This window comes from Oncorhynchus tshawytscha, linkage group LG13, assembly GCF_018296145.1.
Source record: "Oncorhynchus tshawytscha isolate Ot180627B linkage group LG13, Otsh_v2.0, whole genome shotgun sequence".
In the NCBI taxonomy this organism is placed as follows: Eukaryota; Metazoa; Chordata; class Actinopteri; order Salmoniformes; family Salmonidae; genus Oncorhynchus; species Oncorhynchus tshawytscha.
In genome coordinates, this window is record NC_056441.1 from 10,347,978 (window position 1) to 10,364,749 (window position 16,772).

The 16,772-nt window shown below is 46.2% G+C and overlaps 1 protein-coding gene across 1 annotated transcript in view; it reads right to left on the reverse strand.

The window, feature by feature from the left end:
• Positions 1 to 397: 397 nt before the first annotated feature.
• The window catches only part of LOC112235981 (four and a half LIM domains protein 3), a 35,895-nt gene continuing 19,520 nt past the window's right edge, over positions 398 to 16,772 (reverse strand). The window contains exons 3-6 of the mRNA XM_024404545.2: positions 16,251 to 16,425; positions 1,614 to 1,783; positions 1,288 to 1,474; positions 398 to 799 (exon numbers count right to left, since the gene is read on the reverse strand). Coding sequence (XP_024260313.1) covers positions 639 to 799; positions 1,288 to 1,474; positions 1,614 to 1,783; positions 16,251 to 16,425 — 693 coding nt within the window. The 3' untranslated portion in view covers positions 398 to 638. The remainder of the gene's footprint in view (positions 800 to 1,287; positions 1,475 to 1,613; positions 1,784 to 16,250; positions 16,426 to 16,772) is intronic.

Below are 16,772 nucleotides of genomic sequence, written 5' to 3' on the forward strand. Positions count from 1 at the left end.
GGAGAATCATTTGTTTTTCAACAGGACAATGACCCAAAATACACCTCCAGGCTGTGTAATGGCTATTTGACCAAGAAGGAGAGTGATGGAGTGCTGCATCAGATGACCTGGCCTCCACAATCACTCGACCTCAACCAATTGAGATGGTTTAGGATGAGTTGGACCGGAGAGTGAAGGACAAGCAGCCAACAAGTGCTCAGCATATGTAGGAACTTCAAGGCTGTTGGAGTTGGAAAAGCATTCCTAATGAAGCTGGTTGAGAGAATGCCAAGTGTGCAATGCTGTCATCAAGGAAAAGGGTGGCTACTTTGAAGAATCTCAAATATGAAATATTTTGATTTGTTTATTCCATATGTGTTATTTCATAGTTTTGATGTCTTCACTATTATTCTACAATGTATAAAATAGTAAAAATAAAGAAAAACCCTTGAATGAGTAGGTGTGTCCAAACGTTTGACTGGTACTGTATATATTTAGGGTGATGTAGTATTAAATATAGGTTGAGGTTTAGAGGCTCTCTTAAATGTATGATAGGTGGTCATGGTGGTCATGTCACCGCTGTGTGTTACAAACGGGATAGCTATAACTGCACATTTGTGATTGGTCAAGCACAGTTGAAGGACAGAGAAAGTGATTTCTCATTGGTCTTCTTGGTCGTTGTTGCAGTCTCCGCAAAGGATCTGGTCCCGGTCAGGGAAGAAGCCGGACCCAACCAGAGAGACAGAGCAGTGGGAGCACTTGAAGCAGGGCTGGTGCCACTGCCGATCCTGGAAAGAAATGTACTTCCCCTCGCCAAAGCCTGGAGGGAATAAAACACGTAGCATGTATAGTAGCATACGAGTACGTCCCAAATGCCACCCTATTTCCAATATAGTGCACTACTTTTGACCAGCGTCCTATGGGCCCTGGTCAAAAGTAGTGCACTACAAAGGGAAACGGATGCCATGTGGGACGTAGCCTATGTCTACATAGAGAACATTGACTCTCACCTGGATTGACAGGTGTGCAGTAAGAAATGACATTCTGAACATTAAGTAATTCTATGGTTGGCTGTAATATCAGCCATTAACACCTGCCAGTTCTCTGTGTTCAGTTGAAACACTGGCATTCTAAACAGCCACAGGCTCTACCAGTATATTTCCAGTATGTCTGTGCTCTGGCATGCAGGGCGTCTTTGCCTGGGCTGGTACTTAGTGCCACAGTGTAAGTGCAGTAAGTAGGGAATAGGGTGCCATTTGAGTGTTTCAAATCAACCCATATTATCTAGTGAAATGGAGAAGACATGACCTGTGATGGGCGAGTTACAGGAGGCACACTTCTGTGCGTAGAGGCTGCTGAAGCACTTGACGCAGTAGGGCGTGTCTCCCTGGGAGGTGAAGGGCTGGCCCGCCAGTGGGCTCTTACAGCCGTTGCACACCAAACACTCCTTGTGCCACGTCTCATCTTTGTAGCTGACGCCTCCTGTCGCCAGCGCCTACGCAGGATACATACCCATCAACCTTACTGACTTGATCGGACAAAGTGGTTTCACAAGAAACCGATCTACTACCGTGAGAACGTCAATAACAGTGACAGGGAGAGGATCATGTTGATTCGAGGAGACCCTGGTTCACCTTTTTGCAGAGGCTGCATCGCGGGGTGAACCTGCCCTCGTAGCAGGGTACACAGTAGTAGTCGTCTTTGTCGGGGATGAAGGACTGGCCACCGATGGGCTTCTCACAGCCATGGCACACAAAGCAGTCCTCGTGCCACGCAGAGCCCCCATACTCCAACTTCTTTGAGCCTGCCAGAGGGAGAAGGAGAGAGAGAGAGAGAGAGAGAGAGGGGAAGGGAGAGACTGAGACATAGATTGAGACTGAGACAGAGATTGAGACTGCGATTGAGACAGACATAGATTGAGACTGAGACAGAGATTGAGACAGAGATTGAGACAGAGATTTAGACAGAGATTGAGACAGAGATTGAGACTGAGACAGAGACAGACAGAGATTGAGACTGAGACATAGATTGAGACTGAGACCGACTGAGACAGAGACTGAGACTGAGACTGAGACAGAGACTGAGACAGAGATTGAGACAGAGATTGAGACAGAGACAGAGACAGACAGAGATTGAGACAGAGATTGAGATCGAGACAGAGATTGAGACAGAGATTGAGACGGAGACTGAGACAGAGATTGAGACAGAGATTGAGACAGACTGAGACAGACTGAGACAGAGATTGAGACAGAGATTGAGACAGAGACAGAGACTGAGACAGAGACTGAGACAGAGATCGAGACAGACAGATTGAGACTGAGACAGAGACAGACAGAGATTGAGACAGACAGAGATTGAGACAGACAGAGATTGAGACAGACAGAGATTGAGACAGACAGAGATTGAGACTGAGACAGACAGATTGAGACTGAGATTGAGGCTGAGACTGAGATTGAGACTGAGATTGAGACTGAGATTGAGACTGAGATTGAGACTGAGGCTGAGACTGAGGCTGAGATTGAGACAGAGATTGAGACAGAGATGGAGACAGAGATGGAGACAGACTGAGATTGAGACAGACATAGATTGAGACTGAGACAGAGACAGACTGAGATGGAGACAGACAGAGATTGAGACAGACAGATTGAGACATAGATTGAGACTGAGACAGAGACAGACTAAGACAGAGACAGACTGAGATTGAGACAGACATATATTGAGACAGACAGAGATTGAGACAGACAGATATTGAGACAGACAGAGATTGAGACTGAGACAGACAGATTGAGACTGAGATTGAGACTGAGGCTGAGACTGAGGCTGAGATTGAGACTGAGACTGAGATTGAGACAGAGATTGAGACAGACTGAGATTGAGACAGACATAGATTGAGACTGAGACAGAGACAGACAGAGATTGAGACAGACAGATTGAGACATAGATTGAGACTGAGACAGAGACAGACTAAGACAGAGACAGACTGAGATTGAGACAGACATATATTGAGACAGACAGAGATTGAGACAGACAGGGATTGAGACAGACAGAGATTGAGACTGAGACAGACAGATTGAGACTGAGATTGAGACTGAGATTGAGACAGAGACAGAGATGGAGACAGAGATGGAGACAGAGATGGAGACAGACTGAGATTGAGACAGACATAGATTGAGACAGACATAGATTGAGACTGAAACAGAGACAGACTGAGATTGAGACAGACATAGATTGAGACAGACATAGATTGAGACTGAAACAGAGACAGACTGAGATTGAGACAGACAGAGATTGAGACAGACAGAGATTGAGACAGACAGATTGAGACTGAGATTGAGACTGAGATTGAGACTGAGATTGAGGCTGAGACTGAGGCTGAGATTGAGGCTGAGATTGAGGCTGAGATGGAGACAGAGATGGAGACAGACTGAGATTGAGACAGACATAGATTGAGACTGAGACAGACTGAGATTGAGACAGAGACTGAGACAGAGATTGAGACAGACAGATTGAGACATAGATTGATACTGAGACAGAGACAGACTGAGGTTGAGACATAGATTGAGACTGAGACAGAGACAGACTGAGATTGAGACAGACATATATTGAGACTGAGATTGAGACAGACAGAGATTGAGACTGAGACAGACAGATTGAGACTGAGATTGAGACTGAGATTGAGATTGAGACAGAGACAGACTGAGATTGAGACAGAGATTGAGGCTGAGGCAGAGACTGAGGCTGAGACTGATGCTGAGATTGAGACAGAGATGGAGACAGACTGAGATTGAGACAGACATAGATTGAGACTGAGACAGAGACAGACTGAGACAGAGACAGAGACTGAGACAGAGATTGAGACAGACAGATTGAGACATAGATTGAGACTGAGACAGAGACAGACTGAGGTTGAGACATAGATTGAGACTGAGACAGAGACAGACTGAGATTGAGACAGACATATATTGAGACTGAGATTGAGACAGACAGAGATTGAGACTGAGACAGACAGATTGAGACTGAGATTGAGACTGAGATTGAGATTGAGACAGAGATGGGGACAGAGATTGAGACAGACATAGATTGAGACTGAGACAGAGACAGACTGAGATTGAGACAGAGACTGACAGAGATTGAGACAGATATTGAGACAGAGATTGAGACAGAGACAGAGATTGAGACAGAGATTGAGACTGAGACAGACTGAGATTGAGACAGACTGAGATTGAGACAGACTGAGACTGAGACAGACTGAGATTGAGACAGACATATATTGAGACAGACATATATTGAGACTGAGACAGACAGATTGAGACTGAGATTGAGACTGAGATTGAGACTGAGACAGACTGAGATTGAGACAGACATATATTGAGACTGAGATTGAGACAGACAGAGATTGAGACAGACAGAGATTGAGACTGAGACAGACAGATTGAGACTGAGATTGAGACTGAGATCGAGACTGAGACTGAGACAGAGACTGAGATGGAGACAGAGATGGCGACAGACTGAGATTGAAACAGACATAGATTGAGACTGAGATTGAGACAGACTGAGACTGAGACAGACAGAGACAGACTGAGACAGAGATTGAGACAGAAAGAGATTGAGATTGAGACTGAGATTGAGACATAGATTGAGACACAGACAGGTTTGGTATAATTCACTCTGTCTGCAAGAGTCATCACCTGTGTAGTCATCACAACTACCGGTTTGTGTGCCTTGTCAGCCACTTGAGTTCTGGGTTAGAATGTCAAACCTCAGTATGCGTAATCTCCTAGTTCTGACACCTACTGCTACAGCTGGTTCTGATTGAGGACCTTGCTACTAATAAATGTGTTTGTTTTTTATGACTGTGGTTTTCTTTCTGCTTGCATTTTGGATTTATATTATGACATGTATTTTTTGTTGTAATTCAGGGCTCATATACTTTGTTCTAAATATGACTATCTGACAAAATCAAGGTTAAATAAAGTTTTTTTTTTTTTACCAAACCAGATAATTCAGTAAAACCTGAACACCATCCAGTCTGACTTGCTATAACTCCATCCAGTCTGACTTGCTGTAACACCATCCAGTCTGACCTGCTATAACACCATCCAGTCTGACCTGCTATAACACCATCCAGTCTGACTTGCTATAACACCATCCAGTCTGACTTGCTATAACTCCATCCAGTCTGACTTGCTATAACTCCATCCAGTCTGACTTGCTATAACACCATCCAGTCTGACTTGCTGTAACAACATCCAGTCTGACTTGCTGTAACACCATCCAGTCTGACTTGCTATAACACCATCCAGTCTGACCTGCTGTAACACCATCCAGTCTGACCTGCTATAACACCATCCAGTCTGACCTGCTATAACACCATCCAGTCTGACCTGCTATAACACCATCCAGTCTGACCTGCTGTGACACCATCCAGTCTGACTTGCTGTAACACCATCCAGTCTGACTTGCTGTAACACCATCCACTCTGACTTGCTATAACACCATCCAGTCTGACTTGCTGTAACACCATAACACCATCCAGTCTGACTTGCAAAAACACCATCCAGTCTGACTTGCTATAACACCATCCAGTCTGACTTGCTTCCAGTCTGATAACACCACCTGACTTGCTGTAACACCATCCAGTCTGACTTGCTATAACACCATCCAGTCTGACTTGCTATAACACCATCCAGTCTGACCTGCTGTAACACCATCCAGTCTGACCTGCTGTAACACCATCCAGTCTGACCTGCTGTAACACCATCCAGTCTGACTTGCTATAACACCATCCAGTCTGACTTGCTGTAACACCATCGAGTCTGACTTGCTATAACTCCATCCAGTCTGACTTGCAATAACACCATCCAGTCTGACTTGCTATTACACCATCCAGTCTGACCTGCTATAACACCATCCAGTCTGACTTGCTATAACAGCATCCAGTCTGACTTGCTGTAACACCATCCAGTCTGACTTTCTGAAACACCATCCAGTCTGACTTGCTGTAACAACATCCAGTCTGACCTGCTATAACACCATCCAGTCTGACTTGCTGTAACACCATCCAGTCTGACTTGCTATAACACCATCCAGTCTGGCTTGCTGTAACACCATCGAGTCTGACTTGCAAAAACACCATCCAGTCTGACTTGCAATAACACCATCCAGTCTGACTTGCTATAACTCCATCCAGTCTGACTTGCTATAAAACCATCCAGTCTGACTTGCTATTACACCATCCAGTCTGACCTGCTATAACACCATCCAGTCTGACTTGCTATAACACCATCCAGTCTGACTTGCTATAACACCATCCAGTCTGACCTGCTGTGACACCATCCAGTCTGACTTGCTGTAACACCATCCAGTCTGACTTGCTGTAACACCATCCAGTCTGACTTGCTGTAACACCATCCAGTCTGACTTGCTATAACACCATCCAGTCTGATCTGCTATAACACCATCCAGTCTGACTTGCTATAACACCATCCAGTCTGACCTGCTGTAACACCATCCAGTCTGACCTGCTATAACACCATCCAGTCTGACCTGCTATAACACCATCCAGTCTGACCTGCTATAACACCATCCAGTCTGACCTGCTGTAACACCATCCAGTCTGACTTGCTGTAACACCATCCAGTCTGACTTGCTGTAACACCATCCAGTCTGACTTGCTGTAACACCATCCAGTCTGACTTGCTGTAACACCATCCAGTCCTGACTTGCTATAACACCATCCAGTCCTGACTTGCTGTAACACCATCCAGTCCTGACTTGCTATAACACCATCCAGTCTGACCTGCTGTAACACCAACCAGTCTGACCTGCTGTAACACCATCCAGTCTGACTTGCTATAACACCATCCAGTCTGACTTGCTGTAACACCATCCAGTCTGACTTGCTGTAACACCATCCAGTCTGACTTGCTGTAACACCATCCAGTCTGACTTGCTGTAACACCATCCAGTCTGACTTGCTATAACACCATCCAGTCTGACTTGCTGTAACACCATCCAGTCTGACTTGCTATATCTCCATCCAGTCTGACTTGCTATAACACCATCCAGTCTGACTTGCTATTACACCATCCAGTCTGACCTGCTGTAACACCATCCAGTCTGACTTGCTGTAACACCATCCAGTCTGACTTGCTATAACACCATCCAGTCTGACCTGCAGTAACACCATCCAGTCTGACTTGCTGTAACACCATCCAGTCTGACTTGCTGCTGTAACACCATCCAGTCTGACTTGCTATAACACCATCCAGTCCTGCAGTAACACCATCCAGTCTGACCTGCTATAACACCATCCAGTCTGACCTGCTGTGACACAATCCAGTCTGACTTGCTGTAACACCATCCAGTCTGACTTGCTGTAACACCATCCAGTCTGACTTGCTGTAACACCATCCAGTCTGACTTGCTGTAACACCATCCAGTCTGACTTGCTGTAACACCATCCAGTCTGACTTGCTATAACACCATCCAGTCTGACTTGCTATAACACCATCCAGTCTGAGTCATCCAGTCTGACTTGCTATAACACCATCCAGTCTGACCTGCTATAACACCATCCAGTCTGACCTGCTATAACACCATCCAGTCTGACCTGCTATAACACCATCCAGTCTGACCTGCTATAACACCATCCAGTCTGACCTGCTATAACACCATCCAGTCTGACTTGCTGTAACACCATCCAGTCTGACTTGCTGTAACACCATCCAGTCTGACTGACTTGCTGTAACACCATCCAGTCTGACTTGTAACACCATCCAGCTGACTTGCTATAACACCATCCAGTCCTGACTTGCTGTAACACCATCCAGTCCTGACTTGCTATAACACCATCCAGTCTGACCTGCTGTAACACCATCCAGTCTGACCTGCTGTAACACCATCCAGTCTGACTTGCTATAACACCATCCAGTCTGACTTGCTGTAACACCATCCAGTCTGACTTGCTGTAACACCATCACCATCCAGTCTGACTTGCTGTAACACCATCCAGTCTGACTTGCTATAACACCATCCAGTCTGACTTGCTGTAACACCATCCAGTCTGACTTGCTATAACACCATCCAGTCTGACTTGCTATAACACCATCCAGTCTGACTTGCTATAACACCATCCAGTCTGACCTGCTATAACACCATCCAGTCTGACTTGCTATAACACCATCCAGTCTGACTTGCTATTACACCATCCAGTCTGACCTGCTGTGACACCATCCAGTCTGACTTGCTGTAACACCATCCAGTCTGACTTGCTATAACACCATCCAGTCTGACCTGCAGTAACACCATCCAGTCTGACCTGCTATAACACCATCCAGTCTGACCTGCTGTGACACCATCCAGTCTGACTTGCTGTAACACCATCCAGTCTGACTTGCTGTAACACCATCCAGTCTGACTTGATGTAACAACATCCAGTCTGACTTGCTATAACACCATCCAGTCTGACTTGCTATAACACCATCCAGTCTGACTTGCTATAACACCATCCAGTCTGATCTGCTATAACACCATCCAGTCTGACTTGCTATAACACCATCCAGTCTGACTTGCTATAACACCATCCAGTCTGACCTGCTGTAACACCATCCAGTCTGACCTGCTATAACACCATCCAGTCTGACCTGCTATAACACCATCCAGTCTGACCTGCTGTGACACAATCCAGTCTGACTTGCTGTAACACCATCCAGTCTGACTTGCTGTAACACCATCCAGTCTGACTTGCTGTAACACCATCCAGTCTGACTTGCTGTAACACCATCCAGTCTGACTTGCTGTAACACCATCCAGTCCTGACTTGCTATAACACCATCCAGTCTGACTTGCTATAACACCATCCAATCCTGACTTGCTATAACACCATCCAGTCTGACATGCTATAACAGCATCCAGTCTGACTTGCTGTAACACCATCCAGTCTGACTTGCTGTAACACCATCCAGTCCTGACTTGCTATAACACCATCCAGTCTGACTTGCTGTAACACCATCCAATCCTGACTTGCTATAACACCATCCAGTCTGACATGCTATAACAGCATCCAGTCTGACTTGCTATAACACCATCCAGTCTGACATGCTATAACAGCATCCAGTCTGACTTGCTGTAACACCATCCAGTCTGACTTGCTGTAACACCATCCAGTCTGACTTGCTATAACACCATCCAGTCTGGCTTGCTGTAACACCATCCAGTCTGACTTGCAAAAACACCATCCAGTCTGACTTGCTGTAACACCATCCAGTCTGACTTGCTATAACAACATCCAGTCTGACTTGCTATAACACCATCCAGTCTGACTTGCTATAACACCATCCAGTCTGGCTTTCTGTAACACCATCCAGTCTGACTTGCTGTAACACCATCCAGTCTGACCTGCTATAACACCATCCAGTCTGACTTGCTGTAACACCATCCAGTCTGGCTTGCTATAACACCATCCAGTCTGACTTGCTGTAACACCATCCAGTCTGACCTGCTATAACACCATCCAGTCTGACTTGCTGTATCCACACCATCCAGTCTGAGTTGCTATAACACCATCCAGTCTGACCTGCTGTGACACCATCCAGTCTGACTTGCTGTAACACCATCCAGTCTGACTTGCTATAACACCATCCAGTCTGACCTGCTATAACACCATCCAGTCTGACCTGCTATAACACCATCCAGTCTGACCTGCTATAACACCATCCAGTCTGACCTGCTATAAAACCATCCAGTCTGACCTGCTGTGACACCATCCAGTCTGACTTGCTGTAACACCATCCAGTCTGACCTGCTATAACACCATCCAGTCTGACCTGCTGTGACACCATCCAGTCTGACTTGCTGTAACACCATCCAGTCCTGACTTGCTATAACACCATCCAGTCGGACTTGCTATAACACCATCCAGTCTGACTTGCTGTAACACCATCCAGTCTGACTTGCAAAAACACCATCCAGTCTGACTTGCTATAACACCATCCAGTCTGACTTGCTATAACACCATCTAGTCCTGACTTGCTGTAACACCATCCAGTCCTGACTTGCTATAACACCATCCAGTCTGACTGCTATAACAACATCCAGTCCAGTCTGACCTGCTATAACACCATCCAGTCTGACTTGCTATAACACCATCCAGTCTGACTTGCTGTAACACCATCCAGTCTGACTTGCTGTAACACCATCCAGTCTGACTTGCTGTAACACCATCCAGTCTGACTTGCTATCCAACTAACACCATCCAGTCTGACTTGCTATAACACCATCCAGTCTGACCTGCTATAACACCATCCAGTCTGACCTGCTATAACACCATCCAGTCTGACTTGCTGTAACACCATCCAGTCCTGACTTGCTGTAACACCATCCAGTCCTGACTTGCTATAACACCATCCAGTCTGACTTGCTATAACACCATCCAGTCCTGACTTGCTGTAACCCCATCCAGTCTGACTTGCTGTAACACCATCCAGTCTGACTTGCTGTAACACCATCCAGTCTGACTTGCTGTAACACCGTTCAGTCTGACCTGCTATAAGACCATCCAGTCTGACTTGCTATAACACCATCCAGTCTGACCTGCTATAACACCATCCAGTCTGACTTGCTATAACACCATCCAGTCTGACTTTCTGTAACACCATAACACCATCCAGTCTGACTTGCTGTAACACCATCCAGTCTGACTTGCTATAACACCATCCAGTCTGACTTGCTGTAACACCATCCAGTCTGACTTGCTATAACACCATCCAGTCTGACCTGCTATAACACCATCCAGTCTGACTTGCTATAACACCATCCAGTCTGACTTGCTATAACACCATCCAGTCTGAGTTGCTATAACACCATCCAGTCTGACCTGCTGTGACACCATCCAGTCTGACTTGCTGTAACACCATCCAGTCTGACTTGCTGTAACACCATCCAGTCTGACTTGCTATAACACCATCCAGTCTGACCTGCTGTAACACCATCCAGTCTGACCTGCTATAACACCATCCAGTATGACCTGCTATAACACCATCCAGTCTGACCTGCTATAAAACCATCCAGTCTGACCTGCTGTGACACCATCCAGTCTGACTTGCTGTAACACCATCCAGTCTGACTTGCTGTAACACCATCCAGTCTGACTCGCTGTAACACCATCCAGTCTGACTTGCTGTAACACCATCCAGTCCTGACTTGCTATAACACCATCCAGTCGGACTTGCTATAACACCATCCAGTCTGACTTACTGTAACACCATCCAGTCTGACTTGCAAAAACACCATCCAGTCTGACTTGCTATAACACCATCCAGTCTGACTTGCTATAACACCATCTAGTCCTGACTTGCTGTAACACCATCCAGTCCTGACTTGCTATAACACCATCCAGTCTGACCTGCTATAACAACATCCAGTCTGACCTGCTGTAACACCATCCAGTCTGACTTGCTATAACACCATCCAGTCTGACTTGCTGTAACACCATCAAGTCTGACTTGCTGTAACACCATCCAGTCTGACTTGCTGTAACACCATCCAGTCTGACTTGCTATAACTCCATCCAGTCTGACTTGCTATAACACCATCCAGTCTGACTTGCTATAACACCATCCAGTCTGACCTGCTATAACACCATCCAGTCTGACCTGCTATAACACCATCCAGTCTGACTTGCTGTAACACCATCCAGTCCTGACTTGCTATAACACCATCCAGTCTGACTTGCTATAACACCATCCAGTCCTGACTTGCTGTAACCCCATCCAGTCTGACTTGCTGTAACACCATCCAGTCTGACTTGCTGTAACACCATCCAGTCTGACTTGCTGTAACACCGTTCAGTCTGACCTGCTATAAGACCATCCAGTCTGACTTGCTATAACACCATCCAGTCTGACCTGCTATAACACCATCCAGTCTGACTTGCTATAACACCATCCAGTCTGACCTGCTGTAACACCATCCAGTCTGACCTGCTATAACACCATCCAGTCTGACCTGCTATAACACCATCCAGTCTGACCTGCTATAACACCATCCAGTCTGACCTGCTATAACACCATCCAGTCTGACCTGCTGTGACACCATCCAGTCTGACTTGCTGTAACACCATCCAGTCTGACTTGCTGTAACACCATCCAGTCTGACTTGCTGTAACACCATCCAGTCTGACTTGCTGTAACACCATCCAGTCCTGACTTGCTATAACACCATCCAGTCGGACTTGCTATAACACCATCCAGTCTGACTTGCTGTAACACCATCCAGTCTGAAATGCAATAACACCATCCAGTCTGACTTGCTATAACACCATCCAGTCTGACTTGCTATAACACCATCCAGTCTGACTTGCTATAACACCATCCAGTCCTGACTTGCTATAACACCATCCAGTCCTGACTTGCTATAACACCATCCAGTCTGACCTTGCTATAACACCATCCAGTCTGACCTGCTGTAACACCATCCAGTCTGACTTGCTATGTAACACCATCCAGTCATAACGCCATCCAGTCTGACTTGCTGTAACACCATCCAGTCTGACTTGCTGTAACACCATCCAGTCTGACTTGCTGTAACACCATCCAGTCCTGACTTGCTGTAACACCATCCAGTCCTGACTTGCTATAACACCATCCAGTCCTGACTTGCTATAACACCATCCAGTCTGACCTGCTGTAACACCATCCAGTCTGACCTGCTGTAACACCATCCAGTCTGACTTGCTATAAAACCATCCAGTCTGACTTGCTGTAACACCATCCAGTCTGACTTGCTGTAACACCATCCAGTCTGGCTTGCTATAACACCATCCAGTCTGACTTGGAATAACTCCATCCAGTCTGACCTGCTATAACACCATCCAGTCTGAGCTATAACACCATCCAGTCTGACTTGCTATAACACCATCCAGTCTGACCTGCTGTGACACCATCCAGTCTGACTTGCTGTAACACCATCCAGTCTGACTTGCTGTAACACCATCCAGTCTGACTTGCTGTAACACCATCCAGTCTGACCTGCTATAACACCATCCAGTCTGACTTGCTATAACACCATCCAGTCTGACCTGCTGTAACACCATCCAGTCTGACCTGCTATAACACCATCCAGTCTGACCTGCTATAACACCATCCAGTCTGACCTGCTATAACACCATCCAGTCTGACCTGCTGTGACACCATCCAGTCTGACTTGCTGTAACACCATCCAGTCTGACTTGCTGTAACAACATCCAGTCTGACTTGCTATAACACCATCCATTCTGACTTGCTATAACAACATCCAGTCTGACTTGCTATAACTCCATCCAGTCTGACTTGCTATAACACCATCCAGTCTGACTTGCTATTACACCATCCAGTCTGACCTGCTATAACACCATCCAGTCTGACTTGCTATAACACCATCCAGTCTGACTTGCTGTAACACCATCCAGTCTGACTTGCTATAACACCATCCAGTCTGACTTGCTGTAACACCATCCAGTCTGACTTGCTGTAACACCATCCAGTCTGACCTGCTGTAACACCATCCAGTCTGACTTGCTATAACACCATCCAGTCTGACTTGCTATAACACCATCCAGTCTGACTTGCTATAACACCATCCAGTCTGACTTGCTATAACACCATCCAGTCTGACTTGCTGTAACACCATCCAGTCTGACCTGCTGTAACACCATCCAGTCTGACCTGCTGTAACACCATCCAGTCTGACTTGCTATAACACCATCCAGTCTGACTTGCTGTAACACCATCCAGTCTGACTTGCTGTAACACCATCCAGTCTGACTTGCTGTAACACCATCCAGTCCTGACTTGCTGTAACACCATCCAGTCCTGACTTGCTATAACACCATCCAGTCCTGACTTGCTATAACACCATCCAGTCTGACCTGCTGTAACACCATCCAGTCTGACTTGCTATAACACCATCCAGTCTGACTTGCTGTAACACCATCCAGTCTGATTTGCTGTAACACCATCCAGTCTGACTTGCTGTAACACCATCCAGTCTGGCTTGCTATAACACCATCCAGTCTGACTTGGAATAACTCCATCCAGTCTGACCTGCTATAACACCATCCAGTCTGACTTGCTATAACACCATCCAGTCTGACTTGCTATAACACCATCCAGTCTGACCTGCTGTGACACCATCCAGTCTGACTTGCTGTAACACCCTCCAGTCTGACTTGCTGTAACACCATCCAGTCTGACTTGCTGTAACACCATCCAGTCTGACCTGCTATAACACCATCCAGTCTGACTTGCTATAACACCATCCACTCTGACCTGCTGTAACACCATCCAGTCTGACCTGCTATAACACCATCCAGTCTGACCTGCTATAACACCATCCAGTCTGACCTGCTATAACACCATCCAGTCTGACCTGCTGTGACACCATCCAGTCTGACTTGCTGTAACACCATCCAGTCTGACTTGCTGTAACACCATTGAGTCTGACTTGCAAAAACACCATCCAGTCTGACTTGCTATAACAACATCCAGTCTGACTTGCTATAAATCCATCCAGTCTGACTTGCTATAACACCATCCAGTCTGACTTACTATTACACCATCCAGTCTGACCTGCTATAACACCATCCAGTCTGACTTGCTATAACACCATCCAGTCTGACTTGCTATAACACCATCCAGTCTGACTTGCTATAACACCATCCAGTCTGACCTGCTGTAACACCATCCAGTCTGACTTGCTGTAACACCATCCAGTCTGACTTGCTGTAACACCATCCAGTCTGACTTGCTATAACACCATCCAGTCTGACTTGCTATAACACCATCCAGTCTGACTTGCTATAACACCATCCAGTCTGACTTCCTATAACACCATCCAGTCTGACTTGCTGTAACACCATCCAGTCTGACCTGCTGTAACACCATCCAGTCTGACCTGCTGTAACACCATCCAGTCTGACTTGCTATAACACCATCCAGTCTGACTTGCTGTAACACCATCCAGTCTGACTTGCTGTAACACCATCCAGTCTGACCTGCTGTAACACCATCCAGTCTGACTTGCTGTAACACCATCCAGTCTGACTTGCTATAACACCATCCAGTCTGACCTGCTGTAACACCATCCAGTCTGACTTGCTGTAACACCATCCAGTCTGACTTGCTATAACACCATCCAGTCTGACTTGCTGTAACACCATCCAGTCTGACCTGCTGTAACACCATCCAGTCTGACCTGCTATAACACCATCCCGTCTGACCTGCTGTAACACCATCCAGTCTGACCTGCTATAACACCATCCAGTCTGACTTGCTGTAACACCATCCAGTCTGACCTGCTGTAACACCATCCAAACATCCAGTAATATTATTCGTACTTTATTTAAACTTCTGACTTTAAGCGTCCCCCACAAATAAACACTTCCTCCAAGTAGGCAATAAAAGTAGCCAAAATAAACAGCGAGCCATGCCTATGAAAATGAACATCAGATCTCTTAATTATTGCCTTTTGTTTTACGAGCTTTGGGAACTGAAATGCGCACGTGGGGAGGTCGGCCAGTGCAATCGCAATTGGCTGCATTTTTAAGAGGGGCGAGGAGGCAGTGTAGTGTTCAACTGCGGTAGACCATAGAAACGAGCCAAAACGACTACTCAGTGCTCAGTTGTACAGAAACTGTGGAGAAATAACCCCCAATCTGGCCTGTCCAGATTGAATCCTGTGTCATTTCCAGCCCTGTCCTGTCCAGCCCCTGCTGGTGGTGTAACACTGCCATGCCGTCACAAAGACCGTTGGGCCAGAAGTCAACTGAGAGGTACTTTCGGTCAAATGAGCAGACAATCACAATCACATCCAAGCTGTGTCACACCCAGCTCAACCACAAAAATACATTAGACTGCGTCCCAAATGGCACCCTATTCCCTACGTAGGGCACCACTTCTGACCAGGCCCATACGGCTATGCCTTCCGCGACTGCTTGTGAAAACGCCTATGTCTTATACTTGTGTGACGTTGACAGAGAGAGAGCTGCTTAGTCAAAAGTCATGACAGTGGTTAAACTCCTGTCTGTGATAGGTGTGAGAACAGCAGTTGAGTAACTGAGGCCAAAGCAGGCCATTTTTTATGTCACGGCAACTATGATGGATAGGTAACCAGGTCAGCGCAGTACAGCTCGGCTCAGCTCAGTAGGACGAAAGGGTGTTGTCATGTATCCCCGCACGTTTTTGGGAGTTTCGACGTTTCTGCTACTCAAGGGAAGCAGTAGCAGGTGTGGGTACCTGGCATTACGGTCTTGTCGCAGGCCACACACTTGGACGAGAACTCATTGTGGTAGCAGTCGTTGCACAGCAGCGCCTCCTCCTGGCTGGTGAAGGGCTCGTCTGCCAGCGAGCGGTCACAGCGCAAACAACGGAAACAGTGTTCGTGGTAGTGCCTGTCCTCGTAGAACAGCTCCTGGAGAGGGAAAGGGAGAAAGGTCATTACTGGTAATTACTGGTAATTACTGATGGGAAACTCAGCAGTAAGATTTTGTCAGTTAAATGCAACAACAAAACACATTATTTATAGAAAGCAAACTATTCATACATTTTTTTTTTTACACTGTAAACAAATAATATAATTTGTTTACAAGCATGATAGCTGTACCTTTAGTTTATGGTTGCTGCAGCTTGTTGGCCATTAGCCAATCAGCATTTCTCAATGAGTTCAAAGCACGTGAATGCATCCAACTGGTATTTGTGACTTTACAACTGGTAATTAACACCTTCCTACTTGATCATGAACACAGCATTATAATCCGT